General features: G+C 35.5%; 1 protein-coding gene across 4 annotated transcripts in view; it reads right to left on the minus strand.

Annotated features, from left to right (window-relative positions):
• The window catches only part of USP34 (ubiquitin specific peptidase 34), a 219,721-nt gene that overhangs the window by 78,461 nt on the left and 126,350 nt on the right, over nucleotides 1-14,910 (minus strand). For all 4 annotated transcript variants that reach the window (XR_005718281.1, XM_040223999.1, XM_040223998.1 and 1 more), the window contains exons 28-33: nucleotides 11,715-11,815; nucleotides 11,297-11,506; nucleotides 6,279-6,404; nucleotides 4,697-4,819; nucleotides 4,493-4,576; nucleotides 3,895-3,981 (exon numbers count right to left, since the gene is read on the minus strand). Coding sequence is in view for 3 of the 4 variants with exons in the window: in XM_040223999.1 (XP_040079933.1) it covers nucleotides 3,895-3,981; nucleotides 4,493-4,576; nucleotides 4,697-4,819; nucleotides 6,279-6,404; nucleotides 11,297-11,506; nucleotides 11,715-11,815 (731 nt within the window). In the remaining variant the exon portion in view is untranslated. The remainder of the gene's footprint in view (nucleotides 1-3,894; nucleotides 3,982-4,492; nucleotides 4,577-4,696; nucleotides 4,820-6,278; nucleotides 6,405-11,296; nucleotides 11,507-11,714; nucleotides 11,816-14,910) is intronic.

Genomic DNA, 14,910 nt, shown 5'->3' on the forward strand with positions numbered 1-14,910 from the left:
GAAAAACCTAAAGAAAAAAAATCACTGAAAATCAAAGCTGGTTCTTAGAAAAGAACAAAATTCACAAACGTTTAGCTAGGAGGACTAAGAAACAAGAAGAACCAAATTACTAAAATCAGAAATAGAAGTGGGAACATTTCAACTAATTCTACAGAAATAAAAAAGATTTTAAGAGAGTACTACAAACAATTGTTATGTCCCCAAATTCAATACACTATACAAAATTAACAAATTCCTAGAAGCACAAACTTACAAAAACTCAATCAAAAAGAAACAGAAAATCTGAATAGACTTATAACTAGTGAGGAGATTGATTCAGTTATCAAAAATCTCCCAAATAAGAAAAGTCCTGGACCTGACAGCTTCACTAGTAAACTCTAACAAACATAAAGAAGAACTAATGCCAATAATCCTCAAACTGTCCCAAAAACTGAAGAGGGAACTCTGTAACTCATTTGATGAATCAAGCATTAACTCTGATACCAAAGCCAGACAAAAGACACTATAAGAAAATTACAGGCTAATATTCTTTATGAATATTCATGTGAAAGTCTTCAACAAAATATTAGTAAACAGAATTTGGCAATATAGTAAAAGGATGACCAAATGGGACTTATTCTTAGAATGCAAGGATAGTTTGACATATGAGTACTGATCAATGTAAATACTCCATATTAACAAACTGAAGGAAAAGACTACATTATCTTGATTACTGCTTAAAAAAGCATTTGACAAAATTCAACACCCTTTTATGATAAAAAATACTCAATGAAATAGGAGCAGAAGGAAACTAGTGCAACATAATAAATAAAAGTCATATTGACAAACTCAGTGAAAATGATACTCAATGGTGAAAGACTGAAAGTTTTTCTTCTAAGATCAGGAGGAATTCAAGGACAATTGCTTTCATCACTTCTATTCAACACCACAGTGTTAAGTTTCAGCCTGAGCAATACACAAGAAAAATAAAAGGCATCAAAATTGGAAAGGAAGAAATAAATGTATCTGTTTGTGTTAAAACTAATAAATGATCTCAGCAAAGTAGAAGGATACAAAGTCAACATACAGAATTCAGTTGTACATGAACAATGAACAATATGAAAAGACAATGACAGAAACATCAAAAAGAATAAAATATCTAGGAAGAATAAAATATCTAGGAAGGAACTTAACCAAGGAGCTGAAAGAGTTCTATAATGAAAGCTAAAAAAAGTTGCTCAAAGAAATTAAAGACAAATAAATGGAAACATATCCTGCATTTATGGACTAGAAGACTTACTATTAAAATATCAATACCATCCAAAATCACTGCAGATGGTGACTGCAGCCGTAAAATTAAAAGACATTTACTTCTTGGAAGGAAAGTTATGACCAACCTAGATAGCAAATTGAAAAGCAGAGACATTACTTTGGCAACAAAGGTCTGTCTAGTCAACGCTATGGTTTTTCCTGTGGTCATGTATGGATGTGAGCGTTGGACTGTGAAGAAGGCTGAGCACCGAAGAATTGATGCTTTTGAACTGTGGTATTGGAGAAGACTCTTGAGAGTCCCGTGGACTGCAAGGAGATCCAACCAGTCCACCCTAAGGGAGATCAGTCCTGGGTGTACATTGGAAGGACTGATGCTGAGGCTGAAACTCCAATACTTTGGCTACCTCATTCGAAGAGTTGACTCATTGGAAAAGACTCTGATGCTGGGAGGGATTGAGGGCAGGAGGAGAAGGGGATGACAGAGGATGAGATGGCTGGATGGCATCACCGACTTGATGGACATGGGTTTGGATGAACTCCGGTAGTTGGTGATGGACAGGGAGGCCTGGCGTGCTGCGATTCATGGGGTCACAAAGAGTCGGACACGACTGAGAGACTGAACTGAACCATCTAAAGTGACCTACAGATTCAGTGCAATCTCTAACAAAATCCTAATGGCGTTTTTTGAAGAAACAGAAAAATTCATTCTAAAATTCACAAGGAATCTCAAGGGACTCCAAACAGACAATCTTGAAAGAAAAGGACAAACCTGGAGGACTCACACTTTCTGATTTAAAAACTTACTACAAAGTTACAGTAACTGATACCAAGTGAAGTATTGGCATAAAGATAGTTTTTAAAAAAGGAATGGAACTGAGAGCCCAAAAACAAACCCTCATCTATATGGTTAAATGATTTTTGATAAGGATGCCATGAACATTCACTGTGGCAAAAGGAGTCTTTTCACGGAAAGGTGGTGGAAAATCTGCATCTCCACATGCAGAAGAATGAAGCTGAACCTTTATCTAACACCATATATAACAATTAACTCGAATGAAGGATCTAATTATAAGACCTAAAACACAATAAAAATTTTGAAAGAAAACACAGAACCAAAGGGTCATGACATTGTATTTAGCAATGATGTCTTGGAGAGTATACCAAAAACTCAAGTAACAAAAGAAACAGAAAACTTGGACTTGATGAAAATTTAGTTTGTGAATCATAAGACTATTCACAGTGTCTTTTAATATATTGAGAGATACATTATGAATAGTGGATCTCAGTCAATCTGAAAGCAATCTATGTCTTAATCAATCTAGCCATTTCAAGTGTTGCCAAGCTACAATGTGTGCCATATGGTAGTAAAGTTTTCTTAATACTTCATAAAAGTATCCATAATTTTAAAGCAAAACAGAAAATCTTTAGCACATGATTACCTGTAAACTTTATTCAAAGCAAACACAGACATTTTTAAGCAAAAATCCTATGAACACACATAACTACTCTAAAATTTTTAAATTCTCTCACTTTGCCTGAGAACTAAAAGGCACCTTATAATTCTGAAAGAGTAGTGAGAAAACAAAAACACAACAATATAACACAGCAAAAGACATCTGAGTTTTAAAAGTCAAAAAACAACAATTACTATTGCAGAGGTATCTATTCTAAGAAGGAAAATATCTGTAGCAAAATATGTAAAATAAAAATGGCAAAGTAGTATTGAAAAAAATGGTAAGATTAACGAAATCTTAACAGACAGCAATACATGTCTTAAAAAGTATCTATTTTTAACATACTGGATGCAGCAGCACTGGATAGTAAATCAAGAACATCTGACTCCTGGACTCCAAAATAATTCTAAAAAACAAGTACTAAGAAATTAATTTTTGAATGCAATGTTTGATAATGCTATTCTGCTTTGCTGGAGGTCAGGAAACAAGCATACCTTCCATTTCAGACAAAACTAGATTACACAGTTTGGTCCATCATTATGAATTAAAATATTCCACAAGTAATTTTGTTTTCCTAATATTATAGGACAGTGCTTCTTCAAGTTAAGAGCAATAAGTACTATTTCCTAAAACTTCCATTTTGTTAAAGATCAATAATTTTGTAAAATACTATTTAAAAAATACTATAGCAATGTCCAACTGCTACAAAAATTTCTAAAGGCTTTCTCTCAAATTCTGTACCTATTTCATTGCAGAGCAGTCACAAATGGTCTGGAAAAACATTTTTGAGTAGTGCTGCTTAAAGGAAAAAATGGTCAAAACAAAACAAACAATATTTTCAAAAAACTAAAGACAAAACAAGATTTTCTTAAAAATCATCCCAAATTTTAAGACTATATAAACATTAATATATAACTTATCAAACTCATGAAAAACTGTTCATGAGTTATAGTTCAGCACCATTAATATTAGCACTTAAAATTTGTAGAGTTGACACTGAGAACTCTTACTGCATAATTAGCTCACCAGATTCCTTATTTTTCCTTAAATTTATTTCTACTGTACTTTACATTCCTTTACTACAATAAAGTTTGCAGCAAAAGTTACACTTGCAAGTGGTTCATGGATTTGGCTTATAGAAGTGGCAATCAGCTACTGTATCTGGTTGAAAGGGTGAATTTTCACTTACCACAGTCCAGGATTCCTGCTCTTTTGGCTCTAGAATTCCAGAATTAAAAATTTCTAACAACTGTTGAAGTCCTCCAGCAGCAACAAACTGTAAGCAATTGCAAGAGTATGGTAAGAGGAAAGCAGCTACATAATGCAGTAAAATCTGTTTTTTTATTCAGTGACTGGATGTGTGTGTAAGTCTGTGTGTGTAAATAAAATACTACATATTTTTCATTTAGGAAATTATTCTTTGGCTTAAATAACCAACAGAACTTCTATACAAAAAAGTAACAACAGCTAGCTAATTTTCAAGAATTTTTTGAAAAGATTCTTCCAAAAATCTATATACATACTTTGTATTCCATTAACCATTTAATTTCAGGCACTGGGATGTCCTAACACAATATTCTAATGAAGGGGGAAAAAAAGTGCTAAAAACAGAAGCACTAAGGCCTTAAATAATCTCAGTTTATTAATGTGATTAAAGTAATATACAATTTAAAAATCATGCTTTATTTAAATGGTACATTACTTTAAAACGGTAATTATGGTACCTACTTTCGGTACACGAGATCAATTATTTTTACCAAGACACTGCAAAACATGTATAATCAAACCTTGCAACTCCAGGAATTTTTACTGTTTTCCACTTGATCCTCACTTGAATCATCTGAATCTGGATAAAGATCACTATAACTTCCCTGTGGGAATAGCAAAAATAAATAAGGAAGGGTTGCAGGAGGATTAAAAGATAATGTACTCTGGAATTTTGCTCCAGAGAGAAAACAAACATTTGATGATAATAATGGAAATGCAATCACCGTTGACTCTCTCCTTATTCTTCGGTTAGGTTTTCCCAGTGCTTCAATAATTTCCAGGGCATATAACAGCTTGTGAGCACTTTTAATTTTCAGCAGTTCTTTCCAATTAAGTCCATCATTACTCTTAAATTAAAAAAAGAAAAATACAGATTTCTCAAACCAACTTACTAAGAGAACCACACCTCCTCCCCAGCACCCAGGGGCGGGGGCGGGGGGTGAAGACTAAAGAAACTGACACTATATATAAAAACTCAAATATTACATATATGAAGAGCAACTATATCATTGGAACTAATCATATGCTTAAAATACCAATTATTCCTTAAATTTTGCTAAAATTAATACACAATAGCAGCATAGGAAAAAAATATATCTGTTATCCTCCAAAACAGTTGAGGTAATTTACCATCTTCTGAATAAAAAACACACAGCCTAATTGAATGTGTCAACTTTTAAGGATACAGTAGTACAGTGTGTATTTAATATTTATGTGACACCTACCCATTTAAAAAGTCATATACAAATACACAAACTTTAAAATATTATTCTTTTCTACTCTCAATTTATAAGTGCTATTCACACTTAATATGCACGCTGGACAATGTTATTCACAGAGCTACAATGAGTCATCAACTCCCATTTTCTAGGCCCAATTTCTTCACTTTTAAGACATTCAAAATACAGAGTCTTGAAAAATCACCTAAAGTGAAATTGCTCAGTCGTGCCTAACTCTTCGCGACCCCAAGGACTATAGCCGACCAGGCTCCTCAGTCCATGGAATTTTCCAGGCAAGAGTACTGGAGTGGGTTGCCATTTCCTTCTCCAGGGGATCTTCCCAACACAGGGATCGAACCCAGGTCTCCCGCACTGCAGGCAGACGCTTTACTGTCTGAGCTACCAGGGAAGCCCTGAAAAATTTAATACATATTAATATTTCCAGAGGCATGACCTCACATGTATTAAGTATTAATATATCTTTGTAAAGATGTCTGTTAAAATTAAAGATTATTTTTAAAAGTTCTATAATAAGCGGTTACTTAGTGCGAGTACCAACAGAACACCTATTGTTTAACAGGTGTCTTTAATTTTAACAGACATCTTTACAAATATATGTTAATACTTAATACATGTGAGGTCATGCCTCTGGAAATATTAATATATATTAAATTTCTTTGCCTCCCTTTTTCTCTATTTCTACCAGTTTCCGTGTATAAGCAGCCAAAATAAGCACTGATGCAAATATGATTAAACCATAGTGTATTTTCTCTAAATGTTACTTTTTGTTGTCAAAAACAAAGCAATATTCAGAACATACAGTAATATGAAAAAACACTAATATAAAGGCAAATTTACTGTTTACAGAGATAATTTTATAGACCACCCTTGCCTTATATTTAGCCCATATTACTCAAGCTCACTAATAATTAAATATATGAACTTTAAAATGAAGTGGCACTTTTTAACCTATTAAATGGGCAAAATTTTACTGAGGTCACAGGTTAACAACCAATCTCATATACTACCAGTAGAAATGTAAACTGGTACTATCCTCCAGGGAAGTAAAAATATTTTGTGAACTTACCTGTTCATCTGAGATATTCTGGAATGCCATCAACATGTTAGGACATGTAGGAAGAAGCATCAGTAGTTCCCATACACGCCTGGAAAGGTTTTCTGCGTGAAGATGAAGTTCTTCACATCTTAAGCTCTACGAAAATAAGAATAACTGCTTATTAAAACAGATCAGTTTTTTAATTAATCTAAACTTAATTTCAATCTGCATCAAGTCACTATCAAGTTGGATAATATATTAAAATTTCACTTTAAAGTGAGAATAAACCATTTGTTATACAGTATAAAGTTAGGTATGTCAAAGCAGTGGTTTTTCAACTTGTTACTGAACACTTTTCTAGGAAAAAGTGACCTGCAACTCTGGCCACTTTCTTCAGAAAACTTTTCAAACAGAAGTGAAAATGTTTTATGAAATCATCCAAATAAATTTCAATCAGACTATCACCTATCTCCTCTTTGCAGGCCACTATTCCAAGAATGACAAAAAGGTGATTAATTAAATCCCTGACCTTCCATTTGGGGAAAAAGTACACCTGTTTCTCTTATGTTCCTAATCCATATCTTATATTTCAATCTCAGACAAGCAGAGATAAAAGAAAAGCAACACTTTTCAAGAACCTACTTTTTTCATTATCACTTGTTAAATTTGAATTATCTAAAGTATGAGATAACAGTATGCTAAACAATATTACAAAAAGTATTAAGAAAAAAAGAGTCGGACATGACTTAGTGACTGAACAAAAACAACAATGTAAGAAACAGGCAAGTTTTGGGGTTTTTGTGTTTTGTTTCTTAATTAAAGAACAACCCTAAGAGGTAAACAAGCAATGAAAGCTAAAATTTAGAGTTTTGGAATTTTCCAGAGTATGAGTTTGTACTCATTATTTTACTGTTAGCTGCTGTCACATAATGATTTTGAGGTATTCACCCAGCCTAACAGATGCCAAAGGAATATCCTTACACATCTACAAAAAATAAAAATTCAGTTCTTTCTGTATAATGGTATAAAGCTAATGTTCTTTGAAGGTAAGAGAATTTTAGAGATGGAATTTCAAGGTAAACTTTGCTTTACACAGGTATATCATGAGAAACACTGGGCTGGAAGAAGCACAAGCCGGAATCAAGATTGCTGGGAGAAATATCAATAACCTCAGATATGCAGATGACACCACCCTTATGGCAGAAAGTGAAGAGGAACTAAAAAGCCTCTTGATGAAAGTGAAAGAGCAGAGTGAAAAAGTTGGCTTAAAGCTCAACATTCAGAAAACAAAGATCATGGCATCCGGTCCCATCACTTTATGGGAAATAGATGGGGAAACAGTGGAAACAGTGTGTCAGACTTTATTTTGGGGGGCTCCAAAATCACTGCAGATGGTGACTGCAGCCATGAAATTAAAAGACGCCTACTCCTTGGAAGAAAAGTTATGACCAACCTAGATAGCATATTCAAAAGCAGAGACATTACTTTGCCAACAAAGGTTGGTCTAGTCAAAGCTATGGTTTTTCCAGTAGTCATGTATGGATGTGAGAGTTGGACTGTGAAGAAAGCTGAGCACATAAGAATTGATGCTTTTGAAGTGTGGTGTTGGAGAAGACTCTTGAGAGTCCCTTGGACTGCAAGGAGATCCAACCAGTCCATTCTAAAGAAGACCAGTCCTGGGTGTATTTTTGAAGGAATGATGCTAAAGCTGAAACTCCAGTACTTTGGCCACCTCATGCGAAGAGCTGACTCACTGGAAAAGACTCTGATGCTGGGAGGGATTGGGGGCAGGAGGAGAAGGGGATGACAGAGGATGAGATGGCTGGATGGCATCACTGACTCGATGGACATGAGTTTGAGTGAACTCTGGGAGTTGGTGATGGACAGGGAGGCCTAGTGTGCTGCGATTCATGGGGTTGCAGAGTCGGATACGACTGAGCGACTGAACTGAATGAAAAAGAGAAGCAACCCACGTTAATACTGTTAGTTTGGTTGAAGACAAGGCACTGTCAGTTCTTCAGTAAAACAGAATTAATTCCTTTGTAAATACGCAGTTTGAAAAAGAGAAGGAAGGGGAGAGGGAGGGAAACAAAGAAGGGACTAAAGTCTGTAGCAGATGATCTAGAGGGGAAAATAAAAATCTTCCAAGTGTATAAGACTATGATCTAACATTGTGACTAGAAGCCCACACAACGCCATACATAGTAAAGATCCATTATGTTTTTGGTAATCATTTTCAAGACTGAACCAATCTAGTACAACAAAGAAACTCCACACCATCAACTGCATACTGGTAATGATGTTCAATAATATATCTGTGCAAAATGAATGTTTTCTCTCTGGTTTAGGCCTCACATGGTGAATTACGATGGGCTACTAACTGGTATGCCTACCTCTGGTCTTTGTTTTCTCTTAAAATAATCCTCCAAACTAACATCTAAACTCTGTGACTTTTTGTTGCTTTAAAATCTTTCATGATAATAACAATCCATTTTAATACAAATAAAAACCTCTTAAGGTCTTTTGTAGTATGGGTTACAATCTGTCTTTCTGTCCTTATATTTGAATTACATCATAATCACACTCCCAGTTTTTCAAATTTTTGTTTCCTCCTTATGCTCCCATAACACACTTCATAGATTACTAGCAGCCTCCTCAAAAAATCAGGAAGTTCTTATAATTATCTTTTACTTTTAAACTAGCCATACAACACTGACATGAAGTAAAAGGTTATTAAGTATGGCATAAAATTTAAAGGTGAGGAAATGGAGGTTTATGGACATCTATTATTATCAAGATTATTCTGGTTGAATAAAAAGAGGATTTCTTGGGAATTTAAGAGTGTGCCATCACAAAAGAAACCAGGTTATGGGGAAAAGATGACTTAATTTGGTAATTCATGAGCAAATACATCCTGGAAATGTAAAAAGAAGCCACTTAACATTCTTAGCAAAGAACTCTGTTAGCCTAACATAGAAAAGTCATAAAGGCACCAGTCTGCCAATCTCAAAATGACGATTCTTCCAAGAAAGATGGTCCTCTGAAATAGAATGATGGCAGTGAAAATAAATTAAGAGGACAACAGGTCAAAACATCAGGTGTGGCAGACGGGATCAGGAGGAGGGATAGACACGCGTTCAGGAAGAAGAAAAGAAGAGATGGAGTCCAGGTTTCTGACTTAAGGAACTGGGTGGATTCCATTTCAATGAAGGAAAATGGATGCCTGTGGGACATCAAGTGAAAGTGTTAAGTAAGCAACTGAATGTTTAAGTTTGGAATTCAAGAGAAGAGGTTTGGTCCGGAGAAGTGAGTTTGAGAGTTAGTACTAAAAAGATGGTATTTAAAGTCAGTTTTTTTAAATTATTTATTTTTTATTGAAGGATAATTGCTTTACAGTATTGTGTTGGTTACTAACCAAATAAAGTCAATTCTTCCTCCATGTACTACTTCCATGCTAGTACATGAGGTTCCTTATTGTTTTTTCTATCCCTGTCAAACAAACCTATTACCTTTAAAAGAAAAATTAAGATATATGTCTTTCCCTCTGCTTAAAATACTTCAATGGTGGACTTCCCTGGTGGGCCAGTGATTAACAATCCTCATATGGGTTCCATCCCTGGTTGGGGAAGATTCCACATGCCTCAGGGTAAATAAGCTTGTGTATCAAAACTACTGAAGCCCAAGGGCCCTAAGCCCAAGCTGCACAAAAAAGGAAGTCACTGAAATGAGAAGCCCATGCACTGTAACTAGGGACCAGCCCAGTTGTTTGCTGCAACTAGAGAAAGCCCATGCTCACCAACAAAGACTCTAAATAAATAAATATAGATAAATAAATTAATAAAATTTGAAAACAAAACAAAACAAAATGCCATTCCAATGCTGCTCATTTTGAGTGAACTGGAAACAGCTTGCAATGACCAGCTTGGCTGTTTAACTTTTCATTTCATTTTTCCCTCATTTCACTCTCCCACTACCCTCCTCACTCTACTTACTGGCTCCCAAACAATTTCCAGACCTGCCTAACTCCTTATTATCAAGGGCTTCAGGAATCAGTCTACTCTATCCAAATTATTCTTCATTCTCTTCATTTAGTAGCCTCCTTTTCATCTTGAAAGCTGAGGTTTATATGGTCTCCCTCAGAGAAACCTTCCTTGACCAAACATTAATAATATGTAAATGTTGTTGGTTCTTCAGTTGCTCAGTCGTGTCAGACTTTTTGCGACCCGTGGGATGCAGCACACCAGGCTTCCCCGTCCTCCACCATCTTCCAGAGTCTGCCAAAACTTGTGTCCATTGAGACAGTGATGTCATCCAGCCACCTCATCCTTGGCTGCCCACTTCTCCTCCTGCCCTCAATCTTTCCCAACATCAGGGTCTTCTCCAATCAGTTGGCTCTTCACATCGGGTGGCCAAAGTACCAGAGCTTCAACATCAATTCTTCCAATGAATATTCAGGGTTTATTTCCTTTAGGCATGACTGGTTTGATCTCTGTGCTGTCCAAGGGACTCTCAAGACTCTTCTCCACAGTTTGAAAGCATCAAGTCTTCAGTGCTCAGCCTTCTTTATGGTCCAACTCTCACATCCATTACATAACTACTGGAAAAACCCTAACTTTGACTATATGGACCTTTGTTGGCAAAGTGATGTCTCTGCTTTTTAATGTGCTAACTAGGTTTGTCATAGCTTTGCTTCCAAGGAGCAAACATCTTTTAATTTCATGGGTTTTGTCTACAACCAAGTCTCTAATGTCAAGTCATGGCAACTATGTCTATCTAAAACTGTTTACCTGTTAGTTTACTTGAAACTGTTAGGCATGGGAATTATCCGTCTTCTCCACTGGACTCAGTGAAGGCGGAAACTGTGTCTATTTTAATCCTTGTATAACAGTACTTAAAACAACATGCCTGGGATAATAGGCACTTAAATACTTAATGAATTAATAAATGGATTCTTTGGTTTTACTGATATTTAAGAGATTACTGAGAAAATTATTTTCCACTCAACAAAGACAAAACAAGATTTTGTGAAAATAAAATAATATAGTCACCTCACTATCTTCGACTGCCATTTTTCCTGAGGGTGGTTTAAATGATGCGAGCATCTCTAATAAATCAAAAAGAGTAGTTAAATGAGGTTCTTGTAAGAGCAAAAGCATTGGAATGTTGTCCTTTTGAGGAGGTGGTAGGCAAGATGCTGGCAGTTGAACACCTTCCCCTTTCCGTTCTCTCCTTGGTGCACCCAAAGATACGAATACCATCTATAAAAACAGGAGCAACAGAGGGGAAAAAAAAACAACATATAATCAGACATATTAAGTTTTTGGTTTAATAAATCTGTGATGCAGAAAATAACTTCCCTTACAATTTTAACAAAGGCACTTGACTGATTTTGAACTATACCTCAACTAAACAACTACTGACTGTAAGTCAAAAGATGATTAAAACTCAAACCACATTTATGTTTACCTGCATATCCTTAAAACCAAGCTCATGAAGTGCTTTTTCATCATAATCTGTTGTTAATTCATGTCCAGAAGAAATCATCCTGACAGGTCCCATAAGGCCTCCTTAAAAAACAGCAGAAAATGAAAGTCAACTTTTTGTAAAAGTTAGTTTATCTGCCAACATGAATACATGGTTATAGCAATTAACTCCACTGGACATTACACTTAAATATAATTCTTGAGCAAAGTGGAAACGGTGCTAAGTATGCTTCCTGCGTAATTTGCTATTGTCCGAGGTTAGCCTTAGAAATTCTAAGAAAATCCTCCTTTAGCACCAGTCTAATTAGATCAATTTCTGCTTGCTTAATAATATGAAAAACTTACAATTAAAAAACCACTACAGAGCTTTCTGAGAACCTACAGCATTTCCCCTCAGTAATACGTGAGACTCAGATTCATTAATGCTTTAGTTCACAAGAAAGTGGAGAATGAAAAAGTTGGCCTAAAGCTCAACATTCAGAAAACGAAGATCATGGCATCCGATCCCATCACTTCATGGGAAATAGATGGGGAAACAGTGGAAACAGTGTCAGACTTTATTTTTTTTGGCTCCAAAATCACTGCAGATGGTGACTGCAGCCATGAAATTAAAAGACGCTTACTCCTTGGAAGAAAAGTTATGAACAACCTAGATAGCATATTCAAAAGCAGAGACATTACTTTGCCGACTAAGGTCCGTCTAGTCAAGGCTATGGTTTTTCCTGTGGTCATGTATGGATGTGAGAGTTGGACTGTGAAGAAGGCTGAGTGCCGAAGAATTGATGCTTTTGAACTGTGGTGTTGGAGAAGACTCTTGAGAGTCCCTTGGACTGCAAGGAGATCCAACCAGTCCATTCTGAAGGAGATCAGCCCTGGGTGTTCTTTAGAAGGAATGATGCTAAAGCTGAAACTCCAGTACTTTGGCCACCTCATGCAAAGAGCTGACTCATTGGAAAAGACTCTGATGCTGGGAGGGATTGGGGGCAGGAGGAGAAGGGGATGACAGAGATGAGATGGCTGGATGGCATCACGGACTCGATGGACATGAGTCTGAGTGAACTCTGGGAGTTGGTGATGGACAGGGAGGCCTGGTGTGCGGCGATTTGTGGGGTCGCAAATAGTAGGACACGACTAAGCGACTGAACTGAACTGAACTGAATCAGCATGTATTTACAACGATCCAGTTCTCTCTTCCCAATTATTACCCACCAAAACAAAATAGAATATAGGACACATATAAAGTTCTGGCGTGAAATGAAAAAGATGAGCTACAACATTCTACATTACAGTAAATTCAATGACCTCAATAGATTGAGACGTTTCTAGAATACATTAAGTCCTCTTTGCTGCCTACATCTTCATTTCCCACCATCATCCGTACCAAAATATGCTTTAGTTACCCAAGCATGTTCTTTCTTGCACCAGTATGTTCCCATCTCAAGGTCTGCTCCACCCCAGAAATTCATATGGATCATTTCCACAGTTTAAGTTTTTCACAAAATGTGAGCTCTAAAAGGCCTTCATCCTAAATCTAGCTGCATCTCACTCTTAACCCCTTACTCTGCTTTATCATCTTTTATAGCACTTATTAATATCTGATATGATATTTAAGTCTCTCATTAGAAAAAAAAAGACAGTTCCACAAGGCATATATGTATTCTCAACATTAGAACAGCAGGCATTCAAATTACTGTTTAATCCATGAAAAAAAATTTAAACAAAATGCTTGATAGAGGAAGAAAATTAAGTAAAATGATGAAATAGCTCATGAATAAACTTAAGTACTGTTAAATTTTATTAACTTAATGTAGGCAAATTCCATTGGATAGGCACAAAAATAACTACTTTCAGTAATGAATGAACCAGGACTACTGCTTTCCATAATGACATTCAACATTTTAAAAATACATTTTCCTTCCACTCCAGAAAATTCTATCAGAAAATATTTCTGGTAAGGAAAATGGGTTCCCAAGATTCATTTCAATTATTTTCCTTAAGTATAACTGCTGTGCAGCACAAGTGCTAATTGTTGTGTAGCTAAATCTATGATTCTTACCCTTGGGCCTTCTTGCCATTTCTAAACCTAGAAACCCTGGTCCTCCCAGTGGTTTGATGAATATTCAATTCTGTATCTTCTAAATATTCCTATAGTTTATTGGGTATGTGCACATGCATGTGTGTGTAAAAAGAGACATTGAATTCATCCTGATTATTAGAAAGAAACAGAGTTTTTCTTTCTGCCTGAAGAATATCTGTTACCTATTGCGATTTACTTCACAACTCTTCAAGAGATCATAATGTTGTAGTTTTTAAATGTATATTAGCTAATATTAAAATTCATCTATTATCCTTTAAACCTCTCAGAGCTTATAATAGATAGTGTTTTGTTTCTTCACACAGTTTATTATTCAGAGTAGTTTCATCCAAGTTAAAGTAAAACTTCATTCAGATTTGGGTAAAATATATTAAGAAAGAAATTAACTTGGCATCTCTACAATATTTTGTACACAGAAATGCTAGGTATAATCACTTATTCAGGTGTTCATTCATATATCTCAGAAAGTTTTACTCTCATATATTACAAAAACACAGTAATGAAGAGTACCCTAACTAAGGACTTTCCTAGCAGTCTAGTGGCTAGGATCCAGTGCTTTCACTCCTGTGGCCCTGGCTTCAATTCCTGTTTGGGGAGATTCCACAAGCCACGTGACAAAAAAAAAAAAAAAGTAACCTAAATAATGTTTAAAAAATCATTTCAAAGTACTTGACATCTTTAGCTTCCTATTCATCATCATATGACCTGCAAATCATCACTGAGTTCCTTCTTCTGATACTGTTTTATCTAAATCAGTTATTTAGCAGAAAGTAAATGCTTAAGAAAAACATGAGCTACTACACAGAACAGAAATTCTATACTAAACCTTTAATACTTTGGTAGATTTTTATTAAATTTCTATGTTATTGAGATAATCTAATACAATCTATAACTTGATCTTTTTACAACAGTTGATAAAATATCCTTAGTTGTGTTGGACTGCTAAGATAATATAGAGTTGATTTGCTTCCTGGTTCCTTCTAAATACCCTAAGCATGCATGACTTCACTCCAAAATACACCTAAGATGGCTAGTACTTTATTTAGGATTCAGGTTTCTATTTGATATGTGAGTTAGGCTTATA

The sequence above is a fragment of the Oryx dammah genome, unplaced genomic scaffold, assembly GCF_014754425.2.
Source record: "Oryx dammah isolate SB20612 unplaced genomic scaffold, SCBI_Odam_1.1 HiC_scaffold_25, whole genome shotgun sequence".
NCBI classification, from domain to species: Eukaryota; Metazoa; Chordata; class Mammalia; order Artiodactyla; family Bovidae; genus Oryx; species Oryx dammah.